The following is a 25525-nucleotide window of genomic DNA, read 5'->3' as shown; positions in this document are numbered from 1 at the left end:
TTCAGTTCTCCAACGCTTTGAGAATACGACAACATTATATCATGTACGAAGGCTTTGATTTTCAGTTATTCCCGTATTGCCAATTAAAGACTGATTTTGTCTCTGCATTAATTTGCTGATGAGCGAGAGCATCATCTCATTTCTGTAGCCTGGTCGCAGACGGATAAGATGAAGGCAGGAGTGAAGATTATTCGGAGTCATGACTCTTGGCCTGTCCTGGACAAGTTATTGATGAAGGTTGCATTATTTTTTGGTTGAGACAATCTATTGACTTGACTGTCAACTTGGAGCGAACGAATGGAGAAATCGAAAATTCGAAATTATGGTCGAGGCATTATAATTAAAGCCATTTTACATACATTGCTTATGTAAAAATGGCTTTAATTTTAACGCGTCGACCATAATGCATAATGACACAATTTTGCCATATAGCTCCATTGCTCCGATGTTACATAATCATTGTATATGTATGCACGTCCTCAAATAATAAATGCCGATGTGAATCAAGTGTGAGTGAATCTCTTGTTGCTCCATCATCACCATCTAGTTTGGCTGAAAACTCCAGCAGTTCATTTTTTCAGCAAGTTGAAATTAATTTAACTCTTCAATTTCCAATTGTTAAGGATGAACCTCCCATTGAGAAATGCAGTTTGGAAAGGGATCCGTCCTATGCACCAGACAATCACTCGTCAGGTAAGGTACTTGGAATTTTGATTCAAACTGAAAAATTGAGACAAATGCATTATCGTTGATGAGACGTAAAATCACATTTCAACTTTTTGAAAAATTTCACCAGTTATCAAAATCACTCCCACAAAGTTTGGCATCCACACAGGCAGCTTTAGGACATTCTTCCGACGCAGGGGTCCCACTACATATGCCAGTCACGGTGCTTACTGAAGATGAGCAAATGATGAAGGAAACTGGTGATTGATGATACATTTTATATCAATTTTGAATGTATGTATTTTATTTTAATTATATTGTTTATCCGTTAACTGGTGATTAGTGTCTAAAATGGCTAAAGAAACAATTGCACCCCTCGTAGCAAAGGTATTACTATCGTTGGCGATTATGAACCTCGAATGCATTTTTTATGTCAAGATATTATTAGATGGACAGAGAAGGAAAAACTGACCCCAGTGTGGTGAAAGCTTTGTTTGAGACTGGAGTAAGTAGAAATATATCATCTACGTCTATTTGTACTGGACGGAGGAAGTATATATAAGAGGAGAGTTTAATTAAATGTATGAATGATTTATAATGTTAGTTGATGGGGGTCGAAATTCCAACAGAGTTTGGTGGGAGTGGTTCTACTTTTGGATCATCAATCGTGCTGATAGAAGAATTGGCCAAAGTCGATCCAGGAATAAGTGTCCTTGTCGACATTCAAAATACTCTCATTAACACCCTAATCAGGGATTTGGGAACTCCGGAACAAAAGGCAAAATACTTGCCGATGTTGGCCACAAACACGGTATGATTATAATATTGCATGTTGAATGAAAGGTATATTGTTATTGGGACTTTTGTGGAACGAAACAAGTATGGGTGCTTATCCAGGTTGGCAGCTTTTGTCTCTCTGAACCAGAGTCAGGGTCGGATGCTTTTGCTTTGAAAACCAAGGCACAAAAAGATGGAGATGATTATATTTTAAATGGATCCAAAATCTGGATCTCGAGTGCTGATCTCTCTGGTATATTTCTGGTCATGGCGAATGCGAATCCATCACAGGTGTGTGATCATGTCAGATTACGCTTCCGTTGTGTTGCCACTAATTCTTTACTTTCATAATTCGTTTGTAGGGTTATAGAGGAATCACTTGTTTTATTGTGGAGAAAAGTATGCCTGGGTTCTCTGTGGGGAAAAAGGAAGACAAACTGGGAATACGGTAGATAGCTCATGCTCATATTTCTAGATATTGTTTTATCCAGTGCTTTTGATTTTCTTTAATAAATGCATTTATTACATAGGTCGTCGACGACTTGTGCCGTTCATTTTGACAATGTTCGGGTAAGCAAACTCATGGGTGGTCATTTTTTTATATTTTGTAAACATTTTCTAAATGTTATTTAATTGTTGAAATAATAGGTTCCAGCTTCGAACATTTTGGGTGAGCTGGGGAAGGGTTACAAGTATGCGATTGAAATGTTGAATGGTGGGAGAATTGGGATCGGAGCTCAAATGTTGGGATTAGCCCGAGGTTGTTTTGACGCGACGGTGCCATATACTCAACAAAGGAAGCAATTTGGTCAGCGCATTTTCGATTTCCAGGTATCCCTTCATTTGTCAATGAAATTACAGTAAACTTGAGTAAAAATTAACGTTTTTTTAAATTAATTGCGTGCTATAAACAGTCCATGCAACATCAAATCTCCAGAGTGGCGACACAAATAGAATGTGCTAGACTTTTAGTATACAATGCGACACGACTCAAAGAAGCAAATCTTCCGTTTGTCAAGCAAGCTGCAATGGCAAAATATTATAGTGCCGGTAAATATTAAGCACGCGACTTATTTATGTAAATGTATAGGTCTTGAATGAAGCTATGTATTGCATATTTTGCAGAGGTGGCAACAGAGACGACTTCCAAGTGTATGGGTACGTACATATGAGCTGAGACGATACTACTGGCTCATCTAAATAATATCTGATAAAAATACAGTATTAGACACAATATAAGATGCTCACAATTTGTACAACTTACAGAATGGATGGGAGGAGTTGGCTTTACGAAGGATTATCCAATGGAAAAGTATTTCCGAGATTGCAAAATTGGAACGATTTATGAAGGAACGACCAACATTCAGCTAAACACCATTGCCAAGATTATCGACAAAGAGTACATGGACATGCAGTAGTCCTAGTCCGTAGTTTCCTACACTGAAACATCAAGTTTAAAAATTAACTACTTAGCGTTTGCTGTGTTATCACCAATACATAGATACTTAAAATTTTTAAGTTAAAATTTAATAATTCATGAGTACCTGAAAAGAATCGTGTCGAAAGTTTTTTTAGGTGACAAATTCTACTAATCCAGAAAAAAAGTTTATTTTATTACGAATAAAACAACCAGAATCTCTATCTCAGCCTGAGTCATTCATAATTGGACATCGGGAGTTATACTGTACAGGAATTACTGAGCTAGGTTATCTAAGCATTTCAGAGAAATTTTTCTCGTTATAATGATGCTATTTATGTGCAACTGAGCAGGAATGATTATCGGCAGATATTGCCATTATTAGATAAGCATGGGTATAATGTATATCCCACCTCAAGGTCATAATGGAACACACTCACATACGGCTTGCTACGACTTTCACCATGAGGTTGTTAATAACTGTCATCATTACTCTCTCCCTGTTAGTGGCATCATCGTTCACAATATCCGGTACAATAAGTAATAATATAATAATAATAATAGCCTTTATTATCCTCATTTACTAGTACTAGGGAATGCACAAAAATGAATTTAGCATAGCACACTAGCCTATTTTCGTGAGCTTACATCCTATTTAAGCCATTACTACTACCGTCAACGACGTCAAATTATAAATTTAACTAGATGAACAAAACAAAACTAACTCGCTACCTACTGGCGCGACTATGTTGGTTGCATACCAAGACTAGTAATGTTTGTAAAATTTAGATACATATAAGATAATCCAATATTTAACCAATTGACAAATTTTAATTAATAACTTACTTAAATTATAAATTGTGTTGGAAAAATGCACAAAAGTTCATTCTTTTTTAATCATTTTCTTTCATTCATTAATAGACATGACCTTTACAATATATTTTTTATTCGACACAACAGATCGATACTATGGACCAACTAACAAAGGTGGATTAGACATTATAAAAGAGTTTGTGCGCTGGTTCCCTACCTTCTACACGGACCTCGTCGGCGTTCGAACCATTGGTTATGGACATGGTGAGAGTCTAGTCTACACATCTATAAAAGTATAATTAAGTCTTGGCAAGACAGCGTCATATAATTCCAAATTTACAGCCTGCCACACGTGGGACTGCACGGTCCCATTAAATGGAAAATATCCTGTACCCCTAACCCTCGCCCATGGGGATGCCCTCCTCCAAGATGACCTGTCCCACCCCGGTCGCTTCGAAGGCTGTATTAATAACTACGTCCGCTACAATCTCAACGCCACTCAATTTTCAGCCCTTGCTTCACTAGTTTTCGATATTGGGTGCGAGAACTTTGCTTCCTCCACCCTCCTCCAACTCCTTAACGATGGAGACCTTCCGGCCGCCAGTCAGGAGTTCGGTAGGTGGACGTATGGGAGCAGCGGGGGTGGTCATGCCAGTAGACGTCGAGAGGCGGAGAGGGCGCTCTTCTGCATGGGCGACGCTGGAGGGTGCGGAGATCACAGCTGCGTGGGCTTGGTCACTGGCGACGGTGGTGGGGTCGTTATCCGCTCCACACCGGATTTCAACGGGGGGATCGTGGGTTCCCTGTCCGAGGGGGCCACTGTCTACATAAGGGGCAGAACCTCGGGATCTACCTCTTTCTCGTGGTGGTTTGACGTGGGGAGTGGTTTTATCCCGGCCTTAAATATTCGAATCTCCATGAATAATAGAGAACCTTGGTGCTCATCTGAATAAAGTATTAAATACTGATAAACGTACTAAGTGTCATTTCTTCATTGTACGTTTGCTCATAAGAAGAATACAATTATAATAAACGTGTAAATGCACTCATAAAACACTAACTGACAGTTTCATGCACCATTAATTTGAACGTGTTAAATGTTCGTGAACAAGCAAATAATTAATTATTACCTATCTACTTCCAGTCATCCAGCAGCATAATTCCGTAATACGCTATTGGCATATAGTGCAAATCATAATCATATTGAATTTCGTTTTGCATTCTTCTAACCGTTGAGCTGAGGCGTTTGTGAACTCACATATCCCCAGCCCCCAGCACAGGATTGCAAGTACATGTTTGTGTGTACATAATTTTAGGCTCGACTCCAATTCTGTATGCTCACCATAAACTTTTTTTGTTATGCTTCTCCAAGAAACTCTTTAGCTGCGATCTGCGATGTGAACTGCTTCATTAATAAGAGTCGAGAATCGTTAACAACTACAATTCTATTGGAAATGCCCAGTTAGTAAAAAAAAAGTGGGTAACATCATCAAGTCAGTGCTAATACTATACTGTCACATCAATAATTTAATCTTTTATCCATTTTAAGTGCTCATATTGGCTGTAAACAAATCCAAATCCACAGTAATTATTGTATTTAGTTAGCTCATATCTTTCAGTTCAGCTCAGTTTGGTGAGTGCAAGTGTAGGAATTTGTACAATAAAATTAACTGCATAATATAAATGCGCATTAAATAGCTGCACAACATGTGATTACGTACGACGCGATATAAATTCACGACTTGTGAAGTGAGGTAACCCGACTAACTAACCAATTGCGCGTCGCTCCTTTGTTGTAAATCTGAGGATCTGTTTTATTTTTATTGTACGACAACGACTTCGAGTCGAAGCAACGCTTTGAATTTTGTGGGTTTTCTATTAAATTCATTCACGCAGGTTGAACAATTAAACTTGCTGCTAAATGGTTTTACTTGTACTGTTGTTGTAACGAAGTAGATTTTTAGGAAAGTGTTTATATGCTCAAATATTTACCAAATTGAAAAAATGAACGCAAATATCGTAAGCATTTTAAGCTGGTCGAAACCAGCAAAATCCGCCTTAGTCTTGGTCAGCATCAACTTTATTTTGTGGTAATTTATTAATTAATCAAATTATATAAACCTCGATTGACAATTAAACCTTTCCCGTTCGTTTTAAAGGATTTTAACTCGTCAAAGGCCTTTCTATGTTTTTCCCATGATCGTCCTGATGTGGTATGGTCGACAACTTTGGCGTTATCGAATCCGAAATACGGTATGTCCATACACACTTTTTTTACTCTCCAGGAGAAACGTGTTAGAAAACGTGTTGACATTTTTTGTTTCCTTTTTCGTTTAGGTCCTGGTGGACCCTCCGGATCATGAAGAATGGATCACACTTTCTACTTACGACCTTCAACAGGCCACGACTACCCTTGTTGTGGACCTTTTTAACCAATGGATGGCCTTGAGACACAATAATCATCTTTTGGTACGTGATTTGCACATGACATAAACAATTCGCCTTGCAGTAACTATATATTTATTAAAACTCGATCATTAGGATTAATTTATCTTCCAAGAAAACGACATTATATATTATAGTAGATCGAATCTCACGTGTCGTTATTGTCACCCGATCGCACCAAAGTCATTACTCCGTGCATAAAACGGTAATGTCATGAAACGACGAAGTTTGTACAGTTATTTTTGGTTTCCGTTAAGAAAAATAAGAGAAAGAAACGCAGTTAATGTGCATATGAGAATTTGGCACTGAACCTTTTTGACGACGACACATATTTTGGACACATGCCAAACAAATGCATTATTTTCATTTTTCCTCACCACTTGTCAATATTTTTCAACATCAATTCATTTCAAGGTGTCATTTTCTAAATACAAATATTTCATTTGTGCATCTTTTTTGTGTGTAGTGGACCATTGGAACGTGCACCGGATGGATAATGCTGGCCAAGTTGGGAATGGAGATGGATTTCCTCACCGTTCTGTTTATCCTCTCCAATGCAGCCTTTGTCGTCTTCCCCGCTCTTGAATTCCTTCCAAAGGTTGAACATCCGTCGGAACAGTCACAATCTCAAGCTAATTTTGGTATGCACTTATACAAATAATCTGGGTTTGCATGAATGCAAGCTTATAATTAGTGAAACATTTCATTATTTTTGTCGTATCTCTATCAATTTAGCCTCTGACCAAACTCTGTTGTCGACTTCATCGTCACGACCACGTTCATCATCGCCTCCACCACCTTACGCAGCAGCATCGCCTGGTCCATCGCCTGTTCTCATTTCAACCACACCAGTACCACCCCTCTCACCACTTTATGACCTTTACGAAGGCATCGTAACTAGGTCCATCTCAGCCGCAGCTGCAAGTCTGATGTTGAACAGTCCAGCAGGGGCGGTGTTCAACATTGGAGGAAGCGTCTCAACCGTCAGCACTAGTATAACCACTCCAGGGAGAGAGGAAGGTCAAGATCTATTGGATCCAGTCATAGGCCCAGAAACCTTATCCCCAGCCATCTCACAAATGCCAGACGTTGATTCCGTTGTCGACTCTGATCCTGAGGACGAGTTTCTATTTGACGCGAAACATTTTGACAAGTCTTCTTCTTCCACAAGTGTTTCGACTTCGTTTGAAATTATTGACGACGACCTGTTGTAACTGTGCAGAGTATTTATCTCAAGTATTTATCTACCAATGTCGTTATTGAATAGTTATAGCTTCTTCTGGTCATTTGTTAAAGTCTCAAAAACCAATGATGTGCAATACGTACGTATTTATATCTTATACATATATTACTCTATTATCTCATGACATCAGCAGCAACAAAAATTGTAAAAACGTTTTAATTATTACTGTATCTACTAATTACCGAGAAGCATTTACATATTTAAAAATTTTACTCTTACTCTACATTAAAGTGCAGCAGAAAACAAGCAGATAAGCCGTTTACGATATATGTGATCATTAATTATTTTGTGAGTTTATACGTTACGAATAAACGAATCACAATTGGAAAGTTTTGAATGTGAAAATAGTTGATGGTAAAGGAAACAAGAGGATCATTTTTTTCGCAATATTTCTGATTTTATTGCAATCCTATTACAACAATAAATGACTTTTCAACTAGATTACTAAATTCACACTGATCAAGAGTAATGATGATGACAGATGAGAAGTATTACGTAATTATATTACAGATGCTTAATTAAGTTTTGATTTGACAAAATTATAGAGTAGAGAGTACATACAACATTACGAACAAATGTAGAGCTCATTGAAATTGATGATGACAATGGCACCCATTTTAATTTTAATAATCTTATAATGATTTTTAATTTAAATGTTTTCAACGCCTATTCTGAATGCCACGAGTACATATTTTGACGACCTTAGATAAATATCAAAGTTGATGAAAGAAAGTGGTCCATTATGGAATTACAACTCGGTTTCTGTAAGGTTGTATATTCTAAATAATATTTATGTATTTTGTCGCAAGAGATATGACGTAAATTTACATACACATATAGCAAGTGATGCTAATAACTAACATTTATGACGGATTAAAATTTGCCCATCATTTTCACATCACATTTATTATGACAAGTAGAATATACGTACTATGAGAGAAGGTCAGGGGCTACCTATGGATGAACAACGACTAAAAATTGGTTGTGTAGCACCTTTATAATTTTTTGCCATACCATATTTTCTGTTTTGCTGAACTAAACATTCGTAATTCAATTACGGTAAAAGATTTCCACAAAATTAATAGAAATTCATAATGTGTGACGAGTATACTTACATGTGTACATATATATGTATGTACATATTTATGAGCCCAATTAACCACCATTTCTAAGATTTGTAATGGGCATTTTAAAGCTATTTTTGTATGTTATGCAGTTGTTGACAATAAGTGTTGTCACATTTCTTGGTGCAACGTGTCCTCCCCTGGATATGTCGTTCCACCTACAAATGTATGTTTAAAATTACCACGAGAAAAGTAGTTTTTCTGATCTGATCTGATACCCGGGTATCGACATTGTCGTCATGTTTATTTGTTGGTTTATGAGGAGACTTCTCTCTCGCTCTCTATTTCTCTACCAGACACTGCACTTTCTTTTGGGATTCATCGGGCTGCCAGCAGGGCATGAGTATGCTTTGGCGAAGTCGTTGGAATTGGAGAGGGGGCCGAGGACCCGGATGGGCGCTGGAGCGTGCACGGCCGACCTGATTTTCGAGAGAAGGTCCTCCGGACGCATCGACCCACACCAGATTTGGGCATAGTTGAGGAAAAAGTACTGGTCTTGAGTCATCCACTCCAAGCCTGGCAACAGCGGCTCCACGCCGTGACGCCGCTCCCACTTCTTGAACGCCTGCACATGGAACAATTATGCATCAAGAGAGCTTAGCTAATCGCAAGTGCTGGCTGCGGCATTAGGAGAGGGACGCACAGGTATCCCATTATGTACTTATGCAGGTAGTTATACGTATGTACGTTATCCTCCCTCTCAACCAATTCCTCCCACAGAGAATTCTTCGGGTGGAATTTTAATGCGGATTAAAAAGAAATAATCTGCTTTCGATTAAGCGTGGCAGGTATCGATTTTGTTTCTCTGCGAACCAATCGCTGTTCTCTCAGTAAGTACTTGAGGTATTTATTTTACTTGTTCATTAGCAGACCAAAATCAGGGAGGAGGAGGAAGTCGAGAAAAAAGAACTTTATTCCGATCGCTTTGAGAGTCTTCTTCTTTCCAAAGTCTGTTTTAATCAGGCCATGAGTAAGCCAATTATCCTTTCTCTCTCCCTCTCTGAGCAACAAACGTGGTTCGTGCCACCCAGTTTGCAAAAAGGCTACTTCTGTGCAGCCTCATCTCTCCGATTAAATAATGCAAAATGTGTTTAGAAAAGAGAGAGAGAGGAGTGAAACGACGACGGAAAAATGATAATGGTAAAGAGATTCTCATCGCGTCGTCCTCCAACAACGTGGTGGCTGTTGAAAACAAATTTGGAGGCTCAATACACATCGTTTTGGCGATACCAACACCCACACGGACTTTCTCCTTTCTTATTCTTCTCCAAGTCAAATAGTACAGCAATATGGAGATGGACATCAATTGTAGTAAAAATAAATACCCGATAAGCCTGCTTGAGACCGCCCGAATCAGCGATGTTCTCCCCTTGCGTCATCCTCCCGTTGATGCGGTGAGAGTCGATTCGATAAGCAGAATATTGGTCAATGATGCATGCCGTCTGCTCGGAATAAATATATTATTAAATATTCTTGCAGATAACAAACTACATAGAAAAAACCTTACCTGCTCTCGAAATGCCCCGATCGTCTGAAAATAAATTTACTTAATAAACATATGCAAAGTAAGTGTATAAGTGGGTTATTATCATACCCCGGACAAATATTTTTTTATCCTACCCTACTCGTGTTGAGCTCAACATGAGTAGGGTAGGATAAAAAAATATTTGGCCGGGGTATGGTTATTATATATAAGGGCGATACAAAATCTTTAGATCCTGACGACCTATCCTTACATACATACAGATACATAGAGCAAGCTAACTTTACGTTACTTCAAGTCTGCATTCAGCATTAGAAGTTGCGACAATTTGCTGATAATTACCTCATTGTTCCACCATTCCTTCAGGTTTCCTTCGCTATCAAATTGCCTTCCTGCAATTTACACGACCTCAGAGTTAGGCCACCCCATACGTCTCAGCATCCACCCATCCATCACTTCATATTAAGTAACAAACATACCTTTGTCATCAAAACCGTGCGTGATCTCGTGCCCTGTAACAGCGTTCATGTCATTTCGTTTGAATATCAATCACTTGGTAAAAACACTACAGATTGATCTCTCATTATCATTACTACATATTTACAGATAATTCTATCGTGATTGTGCGGCTCATAAGAGCTGTATGCACATGGTCAGTAAAGCGAGTTAATTTTACCGATAACGACCCCAATTCCTCCGTAGTTGAGGGACTTTGGAAAGTGCTGGCTGTAGAACAAGGGCTGAAGGATCCCCGCAGGAAACACTAGGCAAAACAGATTACGAAGCTTTTTGTTCTCTCAAATGTCAACCCGTATAGAAATTTGTTTGCACTCTGATTGTAAAGTGAGACCTTTGGTGCACTCGACTCTCTGGTCAGAGCGTCGTTATTATGTGGGGAGCAAGGAAAAGGAGAGGGTGATGCTTACCTATGTCGTTTTTGTTGGGGTCATAAAACGCATTAACGACGGCCGGCTCGGTGGACCACTTATCCTTTTCCACAGGTTTTCTCAGTTTTTGGAAATTCTGCTCCGCCTTCCACCTCCCCATCTCAAGAATGTTCTTGACAAATTCCACTCTCGACACTCGCAACTGTAACGCCACAAAAGGACAATCAGTGCTGAAACTGATCCCCACGCCCACGACATGAGCTCTTCACCCAATTAAAAATGTTTTCAAGAGGACGAGGGAAATATGATACAAATTGCAACTCTCAACAGTCGCACATATGTCTGTACATATGATCACACAGGTACACGGCTTCGGTGGACGGGTACTCACGTTGAGATACTCTTTGTTGAGATCGTGCGGTTTTGTGAGGAAGTCTGGATATCCGATCCGCTCATTCATGAAGAGAGCTTTCTCCTTGGCTACCTTCCTCGTCTCCTCGTCCATCCAGTGCGTCTCCTCCAAGAGCTCGATGAAAGCGTCCCTTATGTTGCCAATCATCTCTTGTGCCGTCTCCTGCACACCAAAAAAAATGAATGCGTGGCAGCACAGTGACTCCTCACTCAGTGTCATCGTTATAGCTTTTGTAATTAGAGACGACTTTTTGTGCAAGCATGTGCACATACGTAATGTGCACATGCTTGCTTGTTACGTCGACTTTCACTCTGTGTCTCTGCTCTCGTGTATGAAATAATAGGGCTGAATTTACAACGTTTCCATTGATTGTCTGCCACAGTGATTGGATGGGAAGAGAGATTATTATTGCCGGGGCTTTGTTATGTGGCTTTGACATTGAGCCACTTCTATGCATCGCACGACAGGTTGACCCTGATTGGGAGAGGATGCGCGGATACGCTTCATGCAATTAAAGGATTATTTAAGAGCACTAATAAGCATTCTGGCGAATTGGGCACTACGTATGTACTGTACACAATATGAGAAAGACTACACAGCAATGTGACGACCATTGTATCCTGACATCCTGCTTTCCCTGCCCATCTGCGTGAACGACGGAGGTGACGATGGAGTGTGGAGAGCCAATAAAGTATTTAGGGCGTGAAGGAATGTGTGGAGTGGGATTTCAGGACAGCAATTTCCTTCCACGCCGACCTGCAATTTCACTCAGGAGGGCCGTTCCGTCAAAGAACAAGTTCATTTTCTACTTATCCAGACTCGTCTAATCCAGTGCTAAACAGAATGTTGTGTGTGTACGTGTGCCCACTTTTGCGGAAGGAAGGCAGGAAGGAAGGCAGCACTAAATTTAAAAAAATGCATGTATGTTCGTACTCGTAGTCAGTCTACAACAAGTACTTCACCCCATCGCACATCACCTCTTCTCAAGAATTTCAATATTTGCTCTGTTATTTTTCTCTGTTCCAGTGCGAACGCAAAAATTCTCATCAATGAGCGCTCTTCTTTCTGGCGATGTAAAGTATAATTTATGAATGTCGTCGTGTTATGCAAGCCTAGCAGGCAGCGTGAGGCGGCGGCGGTGTATTATGAGAATATGCAGAGTGTGAGACTTTTACGAGAATTTATTCACAAGTGGGGACGCTCGGTGAAAATATTATGTCACTTCTGCCCATGTCCCCAGACCGAATGTGTCTCATCCTCGGTACGACTTATTGCGTATTGTGAGAGGATGAGAGCAAAGGGGGAAATTGAGATTGGCAATACAAATACAGCATAATACAAGTCGCATAGGGATGTATGTACATTCACGCATATGCAAATAAGTACGACCCAGATATGCATGTAAAATGATGAAAGTCTGTTTCTTATTAAGGCATGCATATTATTATGGCTTAGGATTAGTTGGTTGGAAAGGTTTCTGTTTTCGGTTGTTAAATCTCAAGAAAAATATCAATTTCCGGTTCCAACCACGCTCACTCATCCAACCAAAGTCATTTCGAGAGATGAGAACAAGAAGGAGCAGAGCAGACGAAGTTGTCCCAAGTTTTCCTCTTCAAAGGAATGGAGAGGGAGAGCACGAGGTGAAAGTTTTTCTATGGAGAAAGCTGCCTCTCTCTCTCTCTGATCTCCTGTGTTTTCCGTAGACACAACAGAGGCCTGGTCGTAAAAGGTGGATAGGATGGAATGGAACACAGAAGTCTCTCTAATTGGCGTCACATTCACGAAATAGTTGACAATTGCCATGTCTCCTGCTCTGCTGGAGATTATTCACCAAAACAAAAGTGAGGTTTCAAGGTTGGGAGAAAGTTATTCTTAACCCCAATAAATGTTTGAAGTAGTGCTCCGATCGAAACAAAAATCTCCGTTTCCATTTCGTCGAAATTCGAAACGAAATGCTCACTTTTCCGTTTCGAAATTTCCGAAACGAAATAACTAATCGTTTCCTTTTGACGAAACGAATTACAATTGTCGAATTGTCGATTTTCGACGAAACAAAAATGTATCCCATGAATATATTTCTACGAATTTAAAGCTGAAGACATATTTTTTTACACTTAAACATTACGGATATTCATTACATTAAACATTACGAAAAATTCCGTTTCGCCGAAATTCGACATGAAACGAAATGATCTGGTCTTATGCTTCGATTCATTTAATCGTTTCGATAAGTTCGAGTTTGAGTTTGTTTTTAAATAGAAACGAACTTTGCTGACTTTGGTTTGATTTCGTTTCGATTGGAGCACTGGTTTGAAGATCTATCGCCACACGCACAGAGAAAGCAACCTTTGCATCGTCGTCATCATGCTCTTCACCTTGAAAGATAACTTATTTGCTCTTTGTGGAAATTGATCAAAACAAAATGATGACGATATTTGAATACATAAGTCTAAATCTAAACTCGTAACTCGGTGGTGGGGCCATATTCTGCTCACTCGTAACGCCTCTAGATAATAATACATGCTACCTAGTTTTCAGTTAGGGTGGCTCTTGGTGGTCCAAAACTTTCGACCTCGCACTTTGCACTTCTTTGTCGACATTTGCTCCTGAATATTCAACACCCACCATTAACCACTTGTGAAAATGGAAACTTGTTTAAGCTGTGACTTTTGTACTTTCTCAGCAAACAAACGAGGTGATGAGAAACACAAATAAGCGCAAAACTATTTTCCTACTAAATAAAATAAGAAGGGGAGCTTTTGTGAGGGAGGACAGAGGTGTTAACATGCAAATTCCGCCCAGACTGCGGAGACTCACCTTGGCCGTGGGGTCAAAGTTGTCCCGGATGAAGAGGGCTCCCAAAGCCATGCCTAATTTCTTGTTTGTCCACTCCACGCATTGATGCCAGCGGTGCCGCTCACTCGTCACTCCCATCAGAACTGGAAAACATCACCATCATTTAGTCATCACTTATCACTTGCAACGAGAAACCCAATCAATTATTAATTAATTATACGTCCAAGGTCTGAGGATAAACTCAATACAATCATTACATAATTGAATTATTTCAATTTAGTCACCTTGTCGAAACTCGATCTTTGTGTCTTGGAATTTATCCACGAGGTACGCAGTGAACTCCATCAGCACTCTCCACACCACGTAGTTCTGGACCTATAGAGACGTATAAAAATCCAACAGAGCCAATGCCCATGATTAGGAGACTGTTCGAAGCAGTAGCATTATTATTCAGTGCGGTGTCGTGGATAAAATAGTAAGCAAGCCATGATTCTGTTACCACACGAGGCGGAGTCTGCTTGATGATTGCGGCCATGTCCTTAAGGTACGGGAAGGCGTCTGAGGAACATGCGGGAGAGAGAGTGATACAGTTATAAAATATTTGTCAACACTCGTCATCCAAAGAATTACATACACGAGACGATGAGCTCGTCAGGCCCGAGCTCAGTGTGCACAAACGTTTGAAAATACTGGGTCCAGTTAAAATCTGGAATTTCCTGTTGCAAGAACGCTATGGAATCCTTGCGATAAATGGCACTTGTGTCCTGACGATCCGCTTCAGGAATTGACACCTACCCACAAAAGATGAAAGACTGCCTCACCACCCCATTTTTTACCCTTTTAGATATCTAGCCTGTAGTTTATGTGTTACATTAGCAAGTGCAGTTTCGAAGGCGAGAACGTCCTGAAACTCTTGGAAAGCAAAGTCAAAGGAGGCGTTGAAGAGGACGGAGAGTTCCGTCATGTACATCTGATATGCCCGCTGTTCCCGAGTCCCGTTGAGGAAATAGTCCCGACTTGGAAGTCCCAATTGCATCTGGTCCACCTGAATATATCCCAAGACGACATTTTCAGGTCAATCTCATCCCACATGTGCAAAAGTCAATTGGTGCCTGCCTGACTTTTCATAAAGAAAAAGAAATGAGTTCCTCCACGTCATGCCAGTCTCCAGGCAGTCAAAGTCAACGAATTGTCCATAACAGACACCATGCAGCAGGGTCATTTACTTTACATAATAGAAATGCGCAGATGTGTGTATGCAAAAAAAATCTGCCACACTGGCCGTTTGATCATTTCTTCAAATTGACTGAGGGTGCATTTTTTTTCCTGCGTGCAATCTTTTCATCGCCAGTTTTCGTATGTTCAATCAAAGTTGGAAAATTGAGCAGCAGTCTCAATATTGTGAAGTTTGTTCAAAACAGACTGCTGCCACTGCATGACACATGTCGCATCACGTACATGCATAATTTGTATACGGGATGAAAGCACACAAGATCTTTTACTCTCTTCTTGCCATCTTATGTGCAAGTAACTAGTAGTTTGTAAGAGTTGAAAGTTGCCGACAATTTATTTGCGAATTTACGACTCAATGAGCAATAAATGGATGTTGTTCATTTTCTTCAATTTGGCTCATAAAGAGCGAAATTGGAGAGGAGCAGCAGCAGCATCAGCTACAGGTGAACTTTGTCGCTGATGAATTTCAATGAGAGATTGATTGACTTGATTAACTCAATTCAAAGCGACTCATCAAATTCCTTATTAAATCCCCCCTCTCTCTCTGAATATAATGTGCAATTTGTCCTAGTCGCACGTAGTATGAAAGTGTAGCGACAGATATGTACTTTTAAGGTTAGGAACGCTCCAAATAATTTGGCAAGTGGGAGTTGCATGTTTTGCAGTTTTACATATTTGCACAACGTGTTTATTTTGCATACGTGTGTACCGTGTGCGTCGTCAAATTAGCTGAAATTATATGATTTGCGAACACTCTCTGCACGAACGAATGGACACGGCGAAAGATTAGTCAAAAGTTAATTTCGATTGACGAGGAGAGGAGTGCACGAAATCTAACAAACTCATGAAATCTCGACTCTTTAATTAATTATATCATCATGCTCAGCTCATCAAGAGAAGAAAAGGCGACTGCGACGGAGGATGAGGAGGAGACTGCGATGCGTATGATGTACTTATGTACATGACATGAGAACATGAAATCTAATGACGTTGTCAACCGTGCTGCTTCTTGTGTTGCCTGGATTGGATTCACCTTGTCATCAACTTATGCCTAATTTGGCGGAAGGGAAATTGATTGAAGTGAAATAAATATATTTCATTTCAAGAGCAATTTGTGCTATCGTCGGCAAATAAAGAGGTGGGCTAATTTTTGCATGAAAGTCCATGAAATCAACAGCATAATTTTGTCGATGTGTGCTCTTTTCTGCGTATGCATGAGTGACAAATGCCAGCGTAAGGTGCCAGTGTAAGAAAATCAAGAAAGGGATGAAAAATTTGGAACGCTGCCGACGCTGCGAAAAATGAGAATAAGCCAAAATACATGAGAAATACTTTCCTGGATGATGTTGTTGGAGGAATTTTTGTCGTCTGGGCCGATCCAGAGTTCAATGAGGATTCCCATGTTGAGCTCAGAGCGTATCCTTCCTTGGATTCATCACCAATCAAACAACAAAAGTCTCGTCTCAATTAAACTGACACACACAAGTAACACACAAAAATAGGCATGGATTGCTAGCTGAGCATACCAATTAGCGACTCCACGGAAATTGTTGGGGTCCACTTGGCTCCCATCGTCACGGGCCAACCCCCCATCTCATCCAGCAACTGGTTAATTTGGGTCTGTCCTTCCTCCCGAATAGCACCTGGCACAAATATCATTAGACTTACAAATTAACATACTTGCACTCCAACTGTGTGTACGGAGTAATAAGATGGAGAGAAAACTGAGATTGTCTCATATTCCCCAATCATCTCATTCACCAACGCAAACGCTACTAGAGAAAGCATATGGATTTTTGATGGCTTACTCAAATTCATGCAGGAGACGTAAAAGTCCTTGGCTTTAATGGTTGCCTCCGAGTCAAACTCGTCCACGGGCTCTTCCAATAAACCTTTGATGAAATAGGAAACGACATCATGCGATTGGTTTAAAATTGAATCAGAGAATGTGTCACACAACGCGCAATATGTATGCATAAACATATAAATATTGCGGAAGTAAGTACGCGTCACAAGAGGAAGTCAGCCCCCTTACCTTTGAGAATCAACTGAATCTGATCGGATAAGACCTCAAACGTTGAAATGGACGCTCGATCCTCGGGAATCATATGTTTCTTGTTCCAATTGCCGCAGGCAAAATTGAAAAAGTCATTACACGGATTCGTCGACACGTTCATTGCGACCAAGAGTGAGGCGGCTGCATGGCGAAAAAGAGAGAAAAGTGGTGCGTCATTCATAATGTACAAGGAGGAACAATCATTGTTCTCTTTTATTAATTAAAAGGTCTCGCCTCTCACCTGTTCGAACACATGCCGCCGTGAGACAAATCTGTTTCTCACCTATAAATAGAACCATAATTTTTTTTAAAAAAAGGTCAAAGTGCTTCGTTGTGAAGGTCACCCCCTCCACGCATCTCGACACAAAATGATGTGCAAGTTTCAACCTTCACGTCATTTCAGCCCATTCAATTTTGGTCACTTTATTATTTTTACGGAGAAAAGATTACTCGTTTATTTATTAAGATTTAGTGATAAAGCGGGGGCTTAGCAGTTTGATATTGTTACTTATTATTATTGATTAGGGTGTTGGTGTTGGTTAATATTGGTTGGTAGAGGAGAAAATGAGATGAAGCTGTCACGACCATCATCATCAACCCCGGAGACGGCGATGGAGCTACATGGTGAGAAAAGTCATCCGAAAACAGCTTTCTCCGTTTATCTCAGTGATTGACTTTTTATTCAATATTTTCGAGGAAATTGCTTCATAACCCAATTTACCACCAAACTGCTACCAACTCATCAACTCCTCCCAAATAAATCTGGCAAAAAAACAAGTTTATTGATCCGGCAAGGAAAAAGATGACGACGATGACGACGACGGCGTTGGAGAAAGAAGACTTTGCAAATTTTCTTACCGTAATTGTGAAGTTTGACGGCCAAGAGGATTGCAATGGCTGTGGAGACGATGGCCCAAATGCAGCCAGCAAAGCCGAGACGACACCGACCACGCCTACTCTTGGCCGTCGTCTCCTGGTGGGTCGTGACCAGGACGCAGTTCACCCCTTTATCCATCATGAAGTCGCAATCTGCCCCATTTAACTGACTGCTTATGGCTTAATTGTTCTCTTGGGTTGGGTGGTTGTAGACTATAGATCGATAAACTGTCAAGCCACTGCAATAATTGTTAGCACGTTTCACCTTATCAATCAGTTTCACCTTATCCTCCCACTCCACACCACTCACAAATTAGTCACTGGCTGTCTTATCGAGAGAGGGGACAACTGGTGAGTGTGCCCTCTCTTCCACTGCAGGAGGGGTAGTACTTGGAGCAAATGGTGAAATGGAGGCTCGTTGTGGGTGGAGGTGGACGTGGGTGGATGCTGAATTCAGAGTCCGGGAGGGGAAAGCAACAGGAAGGAAGTTTGTGGTGGTGAAAGTCGGCGGCGGTGGTGGTTTGCGGAGGATTGTTCTCGTGGCAGGTCACAGAGCTGCTCTGCTCTCACTCTGCTCTCATCAGCCTCCTCTTATCTCCAACAGCAGCGTCCTCCTCTCCCACCAGACCAGACCAATTGTCCGCACCATCACCCATGCACCAGCAGCAGCTCCTCAAATTCCCATACCCACAGAGTCCGCCTGGACGCTAAATATCCCTCCAGTCCTGAAATATTTAACATCAGCCCGTACGCCTCCATCCTCGCCTTCCATACACATACGTTGGACGTTTGTTCTGTCGCGAGTCTTGCCGATGTCTGGTTCAGCGTCTCGTCAATAATTCTCCATGCCCGTAATCACCAAACGACCATAACTTGTCGTTTCTATTTATCAGTTAGCGTTGTGCGATGTGCAGATTCATAAAAACGAAGAGAGCGCTTCCTTCCTTACTGGTTAAGTAAATTACATATGTATTAACCAAGTGATAAGATTTTTAAACTGTCACCACTTTCCCATCGTGGAAAACTTCTTAATTCCGTCCAGTCGTCGTACTTGTTGATTGAGCATCATTCTCGTCTTATGTAGCCGAAAGTGGACAATGTGAGACTTTCTCACGTTGTCCAGTCTCATCTCACCTCCGATGCTTGACAGAGAGCGTCGGCAGCGTCGGATTTTGCTCTCGGTTCGCTCAGCGCACCCTCTCCCTCGTTTCGTAACCTTTTGGGTAAAGGTTGTCACCGACAGATCGACCATTGTCACCGCCAACAACCTCTCGTTCTTTCTCCAACGCCTTCCGCTCGCTTTGTCTGGCTCCAAAAATCCACCACTGTTTTTGCCCAAACGCCGGTTCCCTGGGGTCCCTCATCCTCGCCGTCCTTTGACTTTAGGGCACCTGAGACTCCTTGAGGGTGAGATTTTGGTGTCCTGGGCAGTGTAGGACCACTGGTGACGCACTCTTTGAATGCGTCCCCACGATTTGAGTGCGAGAGTGAGTGGCTTTAGTTTAGTTGGTTCGCAGTAGTTGATTCAGTTCTGATCTGGTGGTGGTGGTGGTTCCTGTTTCTCTTGCTGCTTCTTGTGTCCGAATTTCGCCCAAAATTTCTGCCCACTTCGGTCCCCCCGTGTCCCCTGAGGAACACCGATACCCCACCCATTTTTGAGCCAGGTAAGGCCCCGAAGAGTCGCGGAGGGGTGTAACACCCGCCACCTCCTTTCACCGAGGTGACCATCTCTGACCGCCATTTTGATTCCATGTCCTCATCGACACGAAACCCATGCCTTTCGTATTTAGCAAATACACACTCTGACTGACTGACTTGACATACTGCGGCCACCTCAGTCAGTCGTCAGTCACACTTTTCTCTGGTTCCTATTTACCACCACGCTTTCGTTGTAAACTCTTTTTGTCCTTCCCGTTACACCTCCCGGACACGGGGAGAAAGGGACTTTTATACTTTGTTTGCCTACTGTTTGGTGACGTCTTCTTTTCTTTTGTTTGTTGCAGGAGCATTGAATAAGGAATAAAATCGAGACAAAATGGCAGATATGGAAGAACATGAATTCCACACTGCTGACTCTGGGGCATCTGAAACCTTCCCTATGCAATGCTCTGCTCTCCGTAAAAACGGATTCGTCATGCTCAAAGGACGTCCTTGCAAAATTGTCGAAATGTCTACTTCGAAAACCGGTATGTGTTTTTTTCCTGATGCGGAATGATGATGGAGAAAGTGGTAGCTTGTTAATGAATTTGCAACAGGTTGTTCATTATGATGAAGGTATTGATGATTAAGACGCTTATATTGATTGAGTATCGTTATTTTTTGCCCTTGTTGCAGGGAAGCACGGCCACGCCAAGGTCCACATGGTCGGACTCGATATTTTCACTGGGAAAAAGTGCGAGGATATTTGTCCATCAACGCACAACATGGACGTGCCTTTCGTCAAGCGAGAAGACTACCAGTTGATGGATATTTCTGACGATGGGTATGTCATGCTATCATAATATTATGGCATAGTTAAAATGTTTATTTTTCAAGTTACTAATGCCCAAGTCAAGGTCATTCTTTATTAACAAGTTTCAGAGAGTATTGTATTTGTTTAATGATAACAAAACATAATATTATATATTCTTTTAATTTAACGACCTTGACAAAGAAAATCAGCGAAAGCCTCTTTAAATTTTTGTTGTTTATTTATTTTGAATTTTAATCAATCTCAATAATTTGTCGTCTTTTAGGTTTTTGACATTGATGGGTGATTCTGGAGATCTTCGCGAGGACCTGAAGGTAATTTAACAAATAGAAAGTTGAGAGAAAGTTTTAGTGAAACGTCATTTTTCTTTACCCTGACTGAAGGTCCCCGATGGTGATGTTGGCGTGCAGGTTAGTTCTTGTTGCATATGTTTCTACAAGTCCAAAATAATAAAAGCATCCTCCACAGTTTAATTGTATTCTTATCTATGCAGTTGAAGACCGATTATGACGCTGGTCGGGAAATCCTTTGCACTGTGCTGAAGTCGTGTGGAGAAGAGGTCGTGATTGCCGTCAAGAACAACACTGCCCTAGAGAAAACCAACTGAATAGCCAAACGAACGCAGTCCATTTCATCTTCATCAACTCGCTTCGTTGTTCTAAAAAGTGAAAAAACATCCCATTTAAATATACTTTTTTTCTTTATTGTAATAACAACAACCACAAACCAATTAATATGTTACTTGTTATGTTTCTTCAAGTTTAATCAGACATATACTACAAACTTTATTATTACTACTCTTATTTTCTTTTCACTAGAAAATTCTCCCAATCAAAATAATACAATGCTTCATTATTTGACTAGCCATGAATGAATCAAATTGAAGTTAACAAGAAGAAGATGATTTGATGCTGATATACATATTAAACTATGATGATAGCCCAATCAATCTAAAAATGTCTTCTAAAATATATTAAGGTTGAGAGGATCTTGACTTGACACCAATATTATTAATTATAAATATATATTGAGTGCACAATAAATGATTAGTTAGATATTGTTTGTTTTGTTTCTGTTTGCTATATATTCTAAATATATCTATATATTTAGACTTATTGGTTGGTTGATTTCTCTGATTATTTCTTGTGGTAGGATTATTATGTTGATGATCCCTCTCAACTTAATATTATTAATAACTCTCTCAGGCTCAGATTCTTTTACAAACAAAAATTCCTCAAGAATTGAAAGTGTAATTGCATAAGTTTGTACCCAATCATGTAGGGTACACTATTACACGTACAATACAAAATACTTTCTTGACTAGAATTATTTCTCCTTGGACCTGAACAAGTTACTACTGCTGTATCAATTGATGCTCTTCGTCTAGACTTTATATGCTATTAAATGCTAAGTTATTTTAGAGTGGTGAGGAATTAAGGTTTGCAAGAGGACGTTTTTCATAGTTTTATGATTTTGTCTGTTTGATATCATGAAATGCGTGGAAGTACCTTGAATATTCAAAAGAAAATAAAAAAAATACTTCGTAAATTTTGCTATATATGAAATTTAATCAACCAACCTTATCTAAGGAAAAAAATAACTCCAAAAAAGCTGTTGAATCTTTAGAAGAAAAGTTTTTGTGTATCAAGCTAAAGCAGTTGATGGAATTTGGAGATGGAAAGTAAAGGTACTACAGTTAAACGATAAGCAAGAAAAGCAAGGACATAATGATATGAATAAGAAATTAAATTCAAATAATAAGCATGCAAAAAAGCTGCAAAAAATACAATACATTATTAATTTGACCTTAAATAAATAAATAAATATCCAACAAACAACATACATACGATATATGTTTAATACTTGTTTGCTACTGTTAAACTACTAAATACATTATTTGTGACTGATCTGGAGAGTTAAAGAAAGAAAAAAAACACATGAAATGATTATTAAGTACTATCCAAAGTAAACACGTACTATTAAATAAATGGGCAGGTTACAAAAAAATTAAGAACTATTAAGGATTGATCTTTACATTGTTGATTGATTGATTGTTCTAATAAGAAATTAAACTGGAATGTGAACCGAATCAAGAGACAAAAGAATAATAAAGAACAGAACCAAATTGATCAAAACTTGTACAATTTTTCTTAATTGGAGCAAGATATCAAAATTTTTATTTATTGGCATATTGTATGACTTGGCTATGAAAAAGTAGTAACAGCAGGTTATACATACGTTACGTTGCATTATATCATCAGTATGTCTAGTAGTACGTTATTATTATTTATAGATCATTATTAAGATTTACATTTAGATGGCATTTTCCGTCCCAACACCTTTTTAATATTAAACCCCACACCCACACCTCCATCCGCGTCGTGTCTCAATAAATATATGTACGCGTCATTTAAAATGTTATACAAAACCTCATACTCGAACGAATCCCATAATAATGCCCACATATATTTATTGTAAATTTGCAATAGTACAGAATGAGCATCGATCAACGCTTCCTCGAGTCTAAATATACGCTCAATTTAAATGTAGGAACGTGGATAGGATATTAAATGGTGATAACAATTAAAGTAGTTGTGAATGATTCTTCTTCTTGGCATCAATATACATTCGAAAATCCTTCTGCTATTATGTAATACAAATTTGTAAGCGTGTGCGATGAAAATACCAAAACCAGAAAAAGGAGAGGACACAGGAATAATATGGCTTTTAAATTAAATAAAAAAAAGTACATTGGATGAGGGTAACCTTTCAACGGAAATTATTAAACACATTTAACAAAATACTAGTTCCCATACTTATAATATTTAACAATGTGCAACCCTTGTTTAACAATAAATAAGTGATGCAACAATTGTGTAATAATATAAAGTTTCTGATTGATTTGGATTCCAATTTCACTAGAACTGAACTAATAATAATAATAATAACGTTATTTAGGCTAAAAACTAAAATCAATTTGTTGTAGTATTTAGTTGTTTTAGAATCAATCTTGGCAGAGTTCGTATCATGTGTGTCGCATAATTATTTTGCAAAAAACATAATTGTAAAATGGAAATAAAAATGTCGGCAATAAGTCATTAAATTTTGTTTGACAGTTTGCCATGATGATGTCATAATAAACCGATCCTTGTAAATGTAAGATGAAGATAATGATAATGGATGTCATCCGGAGGTACGGAGTAGTGGAGTCTAAAGGATGACACACTTTCTCTTCTTCGATGGCTCTGGAGGCTCCAAGGCAGCTAGAATTGCTTCATCAAACACGTTCTTTAGACCTTTCTATTAACATTCAAGAAAAACGACAGGTTTACTTGATTGAACATATTATGTAGTCGAATTTGTTGAATATGACATTTTAAGCAAACCTGAGTCAATGCTGAGCATTCAACATATTTTACAGCTGCAAAAAGGCAAAAACAATTTATGTACACAGTTTTTGACCTTTATAATGAAATGAAGTATGTTTCATGGCACAATAATAGCTAACCTTTCAGTTCTTTAGCCAACTTCTCTCCTTGTTCCATCGTTATTGGCTTTTGCTTATTTTTTGCTAATTTTTCAATAGTTCCTGTAACGTATAAGGCAATATATATTAAGTATTTTACTAACTTGATGCATAATAATAATGATTAGTAAACTCACCCGCATCATCTCTTAGATCAATTTGCGTCCCCACCAATAAAAATGGCGTTTTTTGACAATGGTGAGTAATTTCTGGCACCCACTATATCAAGCAAATTATTTATCATTTTAGTATGAACCGGTTAACATTAAACTACAACACAAACTGGATCGAAAACAAAATAAAATTACTCACCTTTTCTTTTACGTTTTCAAACGATGATGGAGAAACGACTGAGAAACAGACAAGAAAAACGTCCGTTTGTGGATAACTAAGAGAAAAAACGAGTTTTCGAGATTAAAGCTTGGTGGGGACTCGTTCATTTTATACTCACTCATAAATCACAGCTCTTATTACATATGTTTTCCTCAAGACTTTATGAATTAATTATAATACTTCAATCAAACATTACAAACCTGAGTGGCCGCAATCTGTCGTAATCCTCCTGACCTAAAAGGGACATAAGATAGAGATGAGAAATCCCATTCATTTCACACAGTATACGGCGTGACACGCAGGGTCACAAGATATTAAATCCTATTCTTACCTGCAGTGTCGAAAAGGCCCAAAGTATATGGTTCACCACCAATCATTACCGTCACGGCATAGTTATCAAAGACCGTGGGGACATATTCAGATGGGAATTTATTGGTTGTGTAGCTTATCAAAAGACAAGTTTTCCCCACTGCTCCGTCCCCAACAACCACACACTTTATTGTCTGCATCTTTCCTCTTCCTAAGGTGGTCTCCAACTAAATTCAATTCAGCAATGGTGCTTTGATTAATTATTGCCCAAATACCTTCTGAATAGATGTGATAATTCTAAATATTTCTAATACTTAAAATTGCATTTCGCAATAATTGCGGAAACAAAACAAACAAATGCAAATCTCCATTATGCACTTGCTAAAAACTTTTGCTTTCTTGTTCACTCACCAAAAACTCAACCGGATAAGCGGTTCGGAATATCTTACCTCGAAACGTCGTACAGATGTTGAGCGAATGTTTTTGTTTTTTATTTTGACAAACTGAGATGACCGATTGACGATGACTACAATGTTCCGCCCTTCCCTTGGATGGCGAAGCGACTACACTGACAAGTCCCAATCAAACAGACCCGCTCCTCCTTCCAGTGGGGCATTGCAATATTTTTCTCATCTCTCATGTCTCATCCATTGATGATC

The 25525-nt window shown here is 39.4% G+C and overlaps 6 protein-coding genes across 8 annotated transcripts; 4 read left to right on the top strand and 2 right to left on the bottom strand.

The window, feature by feature from the left end:
• Positions 1-527: 527 nt before the first annotated feature.
• Positions 528-3084, top strand: LOC110852222 (short/branched chain specific acyl-CoA dehydrogenase, mitochondrial). Its single transcript, XM_022100226.2, has 12 exons — positions 528-693; positions 797-926; positions 1010-1053; positions 1115-1171; positions 1271-1477; positions 1564-1734; positions 1806-1891; positions 1974-2013; positions 2092-2274; positions 2358-2493; positions 2569-2601; positions 2710-3084. Exons 1-12 carry the CDS (start codon positions 625-627, stop codon positions 2859-2861), a joined length of 1308 nt encoding a protein of 435 aa, XP_021955918.1. The 5' UTR covers positions 528-624; the 3' UTR covers positions 2862-3084.
• A 167-nt stretch (positions 3085-3251) lies between these two features.
• On the top strand, positions 3252-4733 carry LOC110852223. 2 transcript variants are annotated; one of them, XM_022100228.2, is made up of 3 exons: positions 3252-3391; positions 3821-3937; positions 4016-4733. In XM_022100228.2, the coding sequence occupies exons 1-3, from the start codon at positions 3286-3288 to the stop codon at positions 4624-4626; spliced, it is 834 nt and encodes a 277-aa protein (XP_021955920.1). In that variant the 5' UTR covers positions 3252-3285; the 3' UTR covers positions 4627-4733. The 2 variants fall into 2 exon arrangements, with proteins under 2 accessions (XP_021955920.1, XP_021955919.1); XM_022100227.2 differs by having other exon boundaries at positions 3252-3400.
• Positions 4734-5016: 283 nt separating this feature from the next.
• Positions 5017-7711, top strand: LOC110852550. The gene is made up of 5 exons (XM_022100651.2): positions 5017-5763; positions 5833-5926; positions 6011-6142; positions 6585-6759; positions 6854-7711. The coding sequence occupies exons 1-5, from the start codon at positions 5678-5680 to the stop codon at positions 7330-7332; spliced, it is 966 nt and encodes a 321-aa protein (XP_021956343.1). The 5' UTR covers positions 5017-5677; the 3' UTR covers positions 7333-7711.
• A 22-nt stretch (positions 7712-7733) lies between these two features.
• On the bottom strand, positions 7734-19323 carry LOC110852665 (neprilysin-1). 2 transcript variants are annotated; one of them, XR_004835372.1, is made up of 20 exons: positions 18211-19323; positions 17594-17635; positions 17332-17493; positions 17105-17188; positions 16823-16939; positions 16633-16721; positions 14935-15108; positions 14698-14854; positions 14563-14621; positions 14348-14438; positions 14085-14206; positions 11247-11429; positions 10895-11057; positions 10645-10731; positions 10448-10480; positions 10311-10360; positions 9993-10016; positions 9811-9927; positions 8704-9050; positions 7734-8643 (listed from the first exon to the last, which is right to left on the bottom strand). XR_004835372.1 is itself a non-coding variant. In XM_035854151.1 (19 exons), exons 1-19 carry the CDS (start codon positions 18368-18370, stop codon positions 8775-8777), a joined length of 2190 nt encoding a protein of 729 aa, XP_035710044.1. In that variant the 5' UTR covers positions 18371-19322; the 3' UTR covers positions 7734-8774. The 2 variants fall into 2 exon arrangements, 1 of the variants encoding a protein (XP_035710044.1); XM_035854151.1 differs by having other exon boundaries at positions 7734-9050; positions 18211-19322.
• A 428-nt stretch (positions 19324-19751) lies between these two features.
• LOC110852275 (eukaryotic translation initiation factor 5A) lies at positions 19752-21372 on the top strand. Its single transcript, XM_022100294.2, has 6 exons — positions 19752-19892; positions 20232-20414; positions 20563-20710; positions 20964-21012; positions 21082-21108; positions 21192-21372. Exons 2-6 carry the CDS (start codon positions 20264-20266, stop codon positions 21303-21305), a joined length of 489 nt encoding a protein of 162 aa, XP_021955986.1. The 5' UTR covers positions 19752-19892; positions 20232-20263; the 3' UTR covers positions 21306-21372.
• Positions 21373-22027: 655 nt separating this feature from the next.
• On the bottom strand, positions 22028-25463 carry LOC110852274 (cdc42 homolog). The gene is made up of 8 exons (XM_022100293.2): positions 25316-25463; positions 24889-25093; positions 24758-24791; positions 24537-24612; positions 24362-24443; positions 24207-24287; positions 24085-24119; positions 22028-23998 (listed from the first exon to the last, which is right to left on the bottom strand). Exons 2-8 carry the CDS (start codon positions 25064-25066, stop codon positions 23909-23911), a joined length of 576 nt encoding a protein of 191 aa, XP_021955985.1. The 5' UTR covers positions 25067-25093; positions 25316-25463; the 3' UTR covers positions 22028-23908.
• Positions 25464-25525: the final 62 nt, after the last annotated feature.

Source organism: Folsomia candida, unplaced genomic scaffold (assembly GCF_002217175.1).
Source record: "Folsomia candida strain VU population unplaced genomic scaffold, ASM221717v1 Fcan01_Sc007, whole genome shotgun sequence".
NCBI classification, from domain to species: Eukaryota; Metazoa; Arthropoda; class Collembola; order Entomobryomorpha; family Isotomidae; genus Folsomia; species Folsomia candida.
The sequence above is the reverse complement of the archived record's forward strand: the minus strand, read 5'-3'. Positions and strand labels throughout refer to the sequence as shown.

Excerpts from the sequence above, each read along its gene's own strand:
- LOC110852222 (XM_022100226.2), top strand. The coding sequence starts at position 625 with ATGAACCTCCCATTGAGAAATGCAGTTTGGAAAGGGATCCGTCCTATG. Across the intron at positions 927-1,009 it reads GCAAATGATGAAGGAAACTG|TGTCTAAAATGGCTAAAGAA; the intron begins GTGATTGATGAT and ends ACTGGTGATTAG. Across the intron at positions 1,735-1,805 it reads CGAATGCGAATCCATCACAG|GGTTATAGAGGAATCACTTG; the intron begins GTGTGTGATCAT and ends ATTCGTTTGTAG.
- LOC110852223 (XM_022100227.2), top strand. The coding sequence starts at position 3,286 with ATGGAACACACTCACATACGGCTTGCTACGACTTTCACCATGAGGTTG. Across the intron at positions 3,401-3,820 it reads CACAATATCCGGTACAATAA|ATCGATACTATGGACCAACT; the intron begins GTAATAATATAA and ends TCGACACAACAG. Across the intron at positions 3,938-4,015 it reads AACCATTGGTTATGGACATG|CCTGCCACACGTGGGACTGC; the intron begins GTGAGAGTCTAG and ends CCAAATTTACAG.
- LOC110852550 (XM_022100651.2), top strand. The coding sequence starts at position 5,678 with ATGAACGCAAATATCGTAAGCATTTTAAGCTGGTCGAAACCAGCAAAA. Across the intron at positions 5,927-6,010 it reads GTTATCGAATCCGAAATACG|GTCCTGGTGGACCCTCCGGA; the intron begins GTATGTCCATAC and ends TTTTTCGTTTAG. Across the intron at positions 6,143-6,584 it reads GACACAATAATCATCTTTTG|TGGACCATTGGAACGTGCAC; the intron begins GTACGTGATTTG and ends TTTTGTGTGTAG.
- LOC110852665 (XM_035854151.1), bottom strand. The coding sequence starts at position 18,370 with ATGATGGATAAAGGGGTGAACTGCGTCCTGGTCACGACCCACCAGGAG. Across the intron at positions 16,722-16,822 it reads TTCCGTGGAGTCGCTAATTG|GAAGGATACGCTCTGAGCTC; the intron begins GTATGCTCAGCT and ends GATGAATCCAAG. Across the intron at positions 10,481-10,644 it reads AGGAATTGGGGTCGTTATCG|GGCACGAGATCACGCACGGT; the intron begins GTAAAATTAACT and ends ACGCTGTTACAG.
- LOC110852275 (XM_022100294.2), top strand. The coding sequence starts at position 20,264 with ATGGCAGATATGGAAGAACATGAATTCCACACTGCTGACTCTGGGGCA. Across the intron at positions 20,415-20,562 it reads AATGTCTACTTCGAAAACCG|GGAAGCACGGCCACGCCAAG; the intron begins GTATGTGTTTTT and ends CCCTTGTTGCAG. Across the intron at positions 21,013-21,081 it reads ATCTTCGCGAGGACCTGAAG|GTCCCCGATGGTGATGTTGG; the intron begins GTAATTTAACAA and ends CCCTGACTGAAG.
- LOC110852274 (XM_022100293.2), bottom strand. The coding sequence starts at position 25,066 with ATGCAGACAATAAAGTGTGTGGTTGTTGGGGACGGAGCAGTGGGGAAA. Across the intron at positions 24,792-24,888 it reads GGGCCTTTTCGACACTGCAG|GTCAGGAGGATTACGACAGA; the intron begins GTAAGAATAGGA and ends TGTCCCTTTTAG. Across the intron at positions 24,613-24,757 it reads GACAGATTGCGGCCACTCAG|TTATCCACAAACGGACGTTT; the intron begins GTTTGTAATGTT and ends TTTTTCTCTTAG.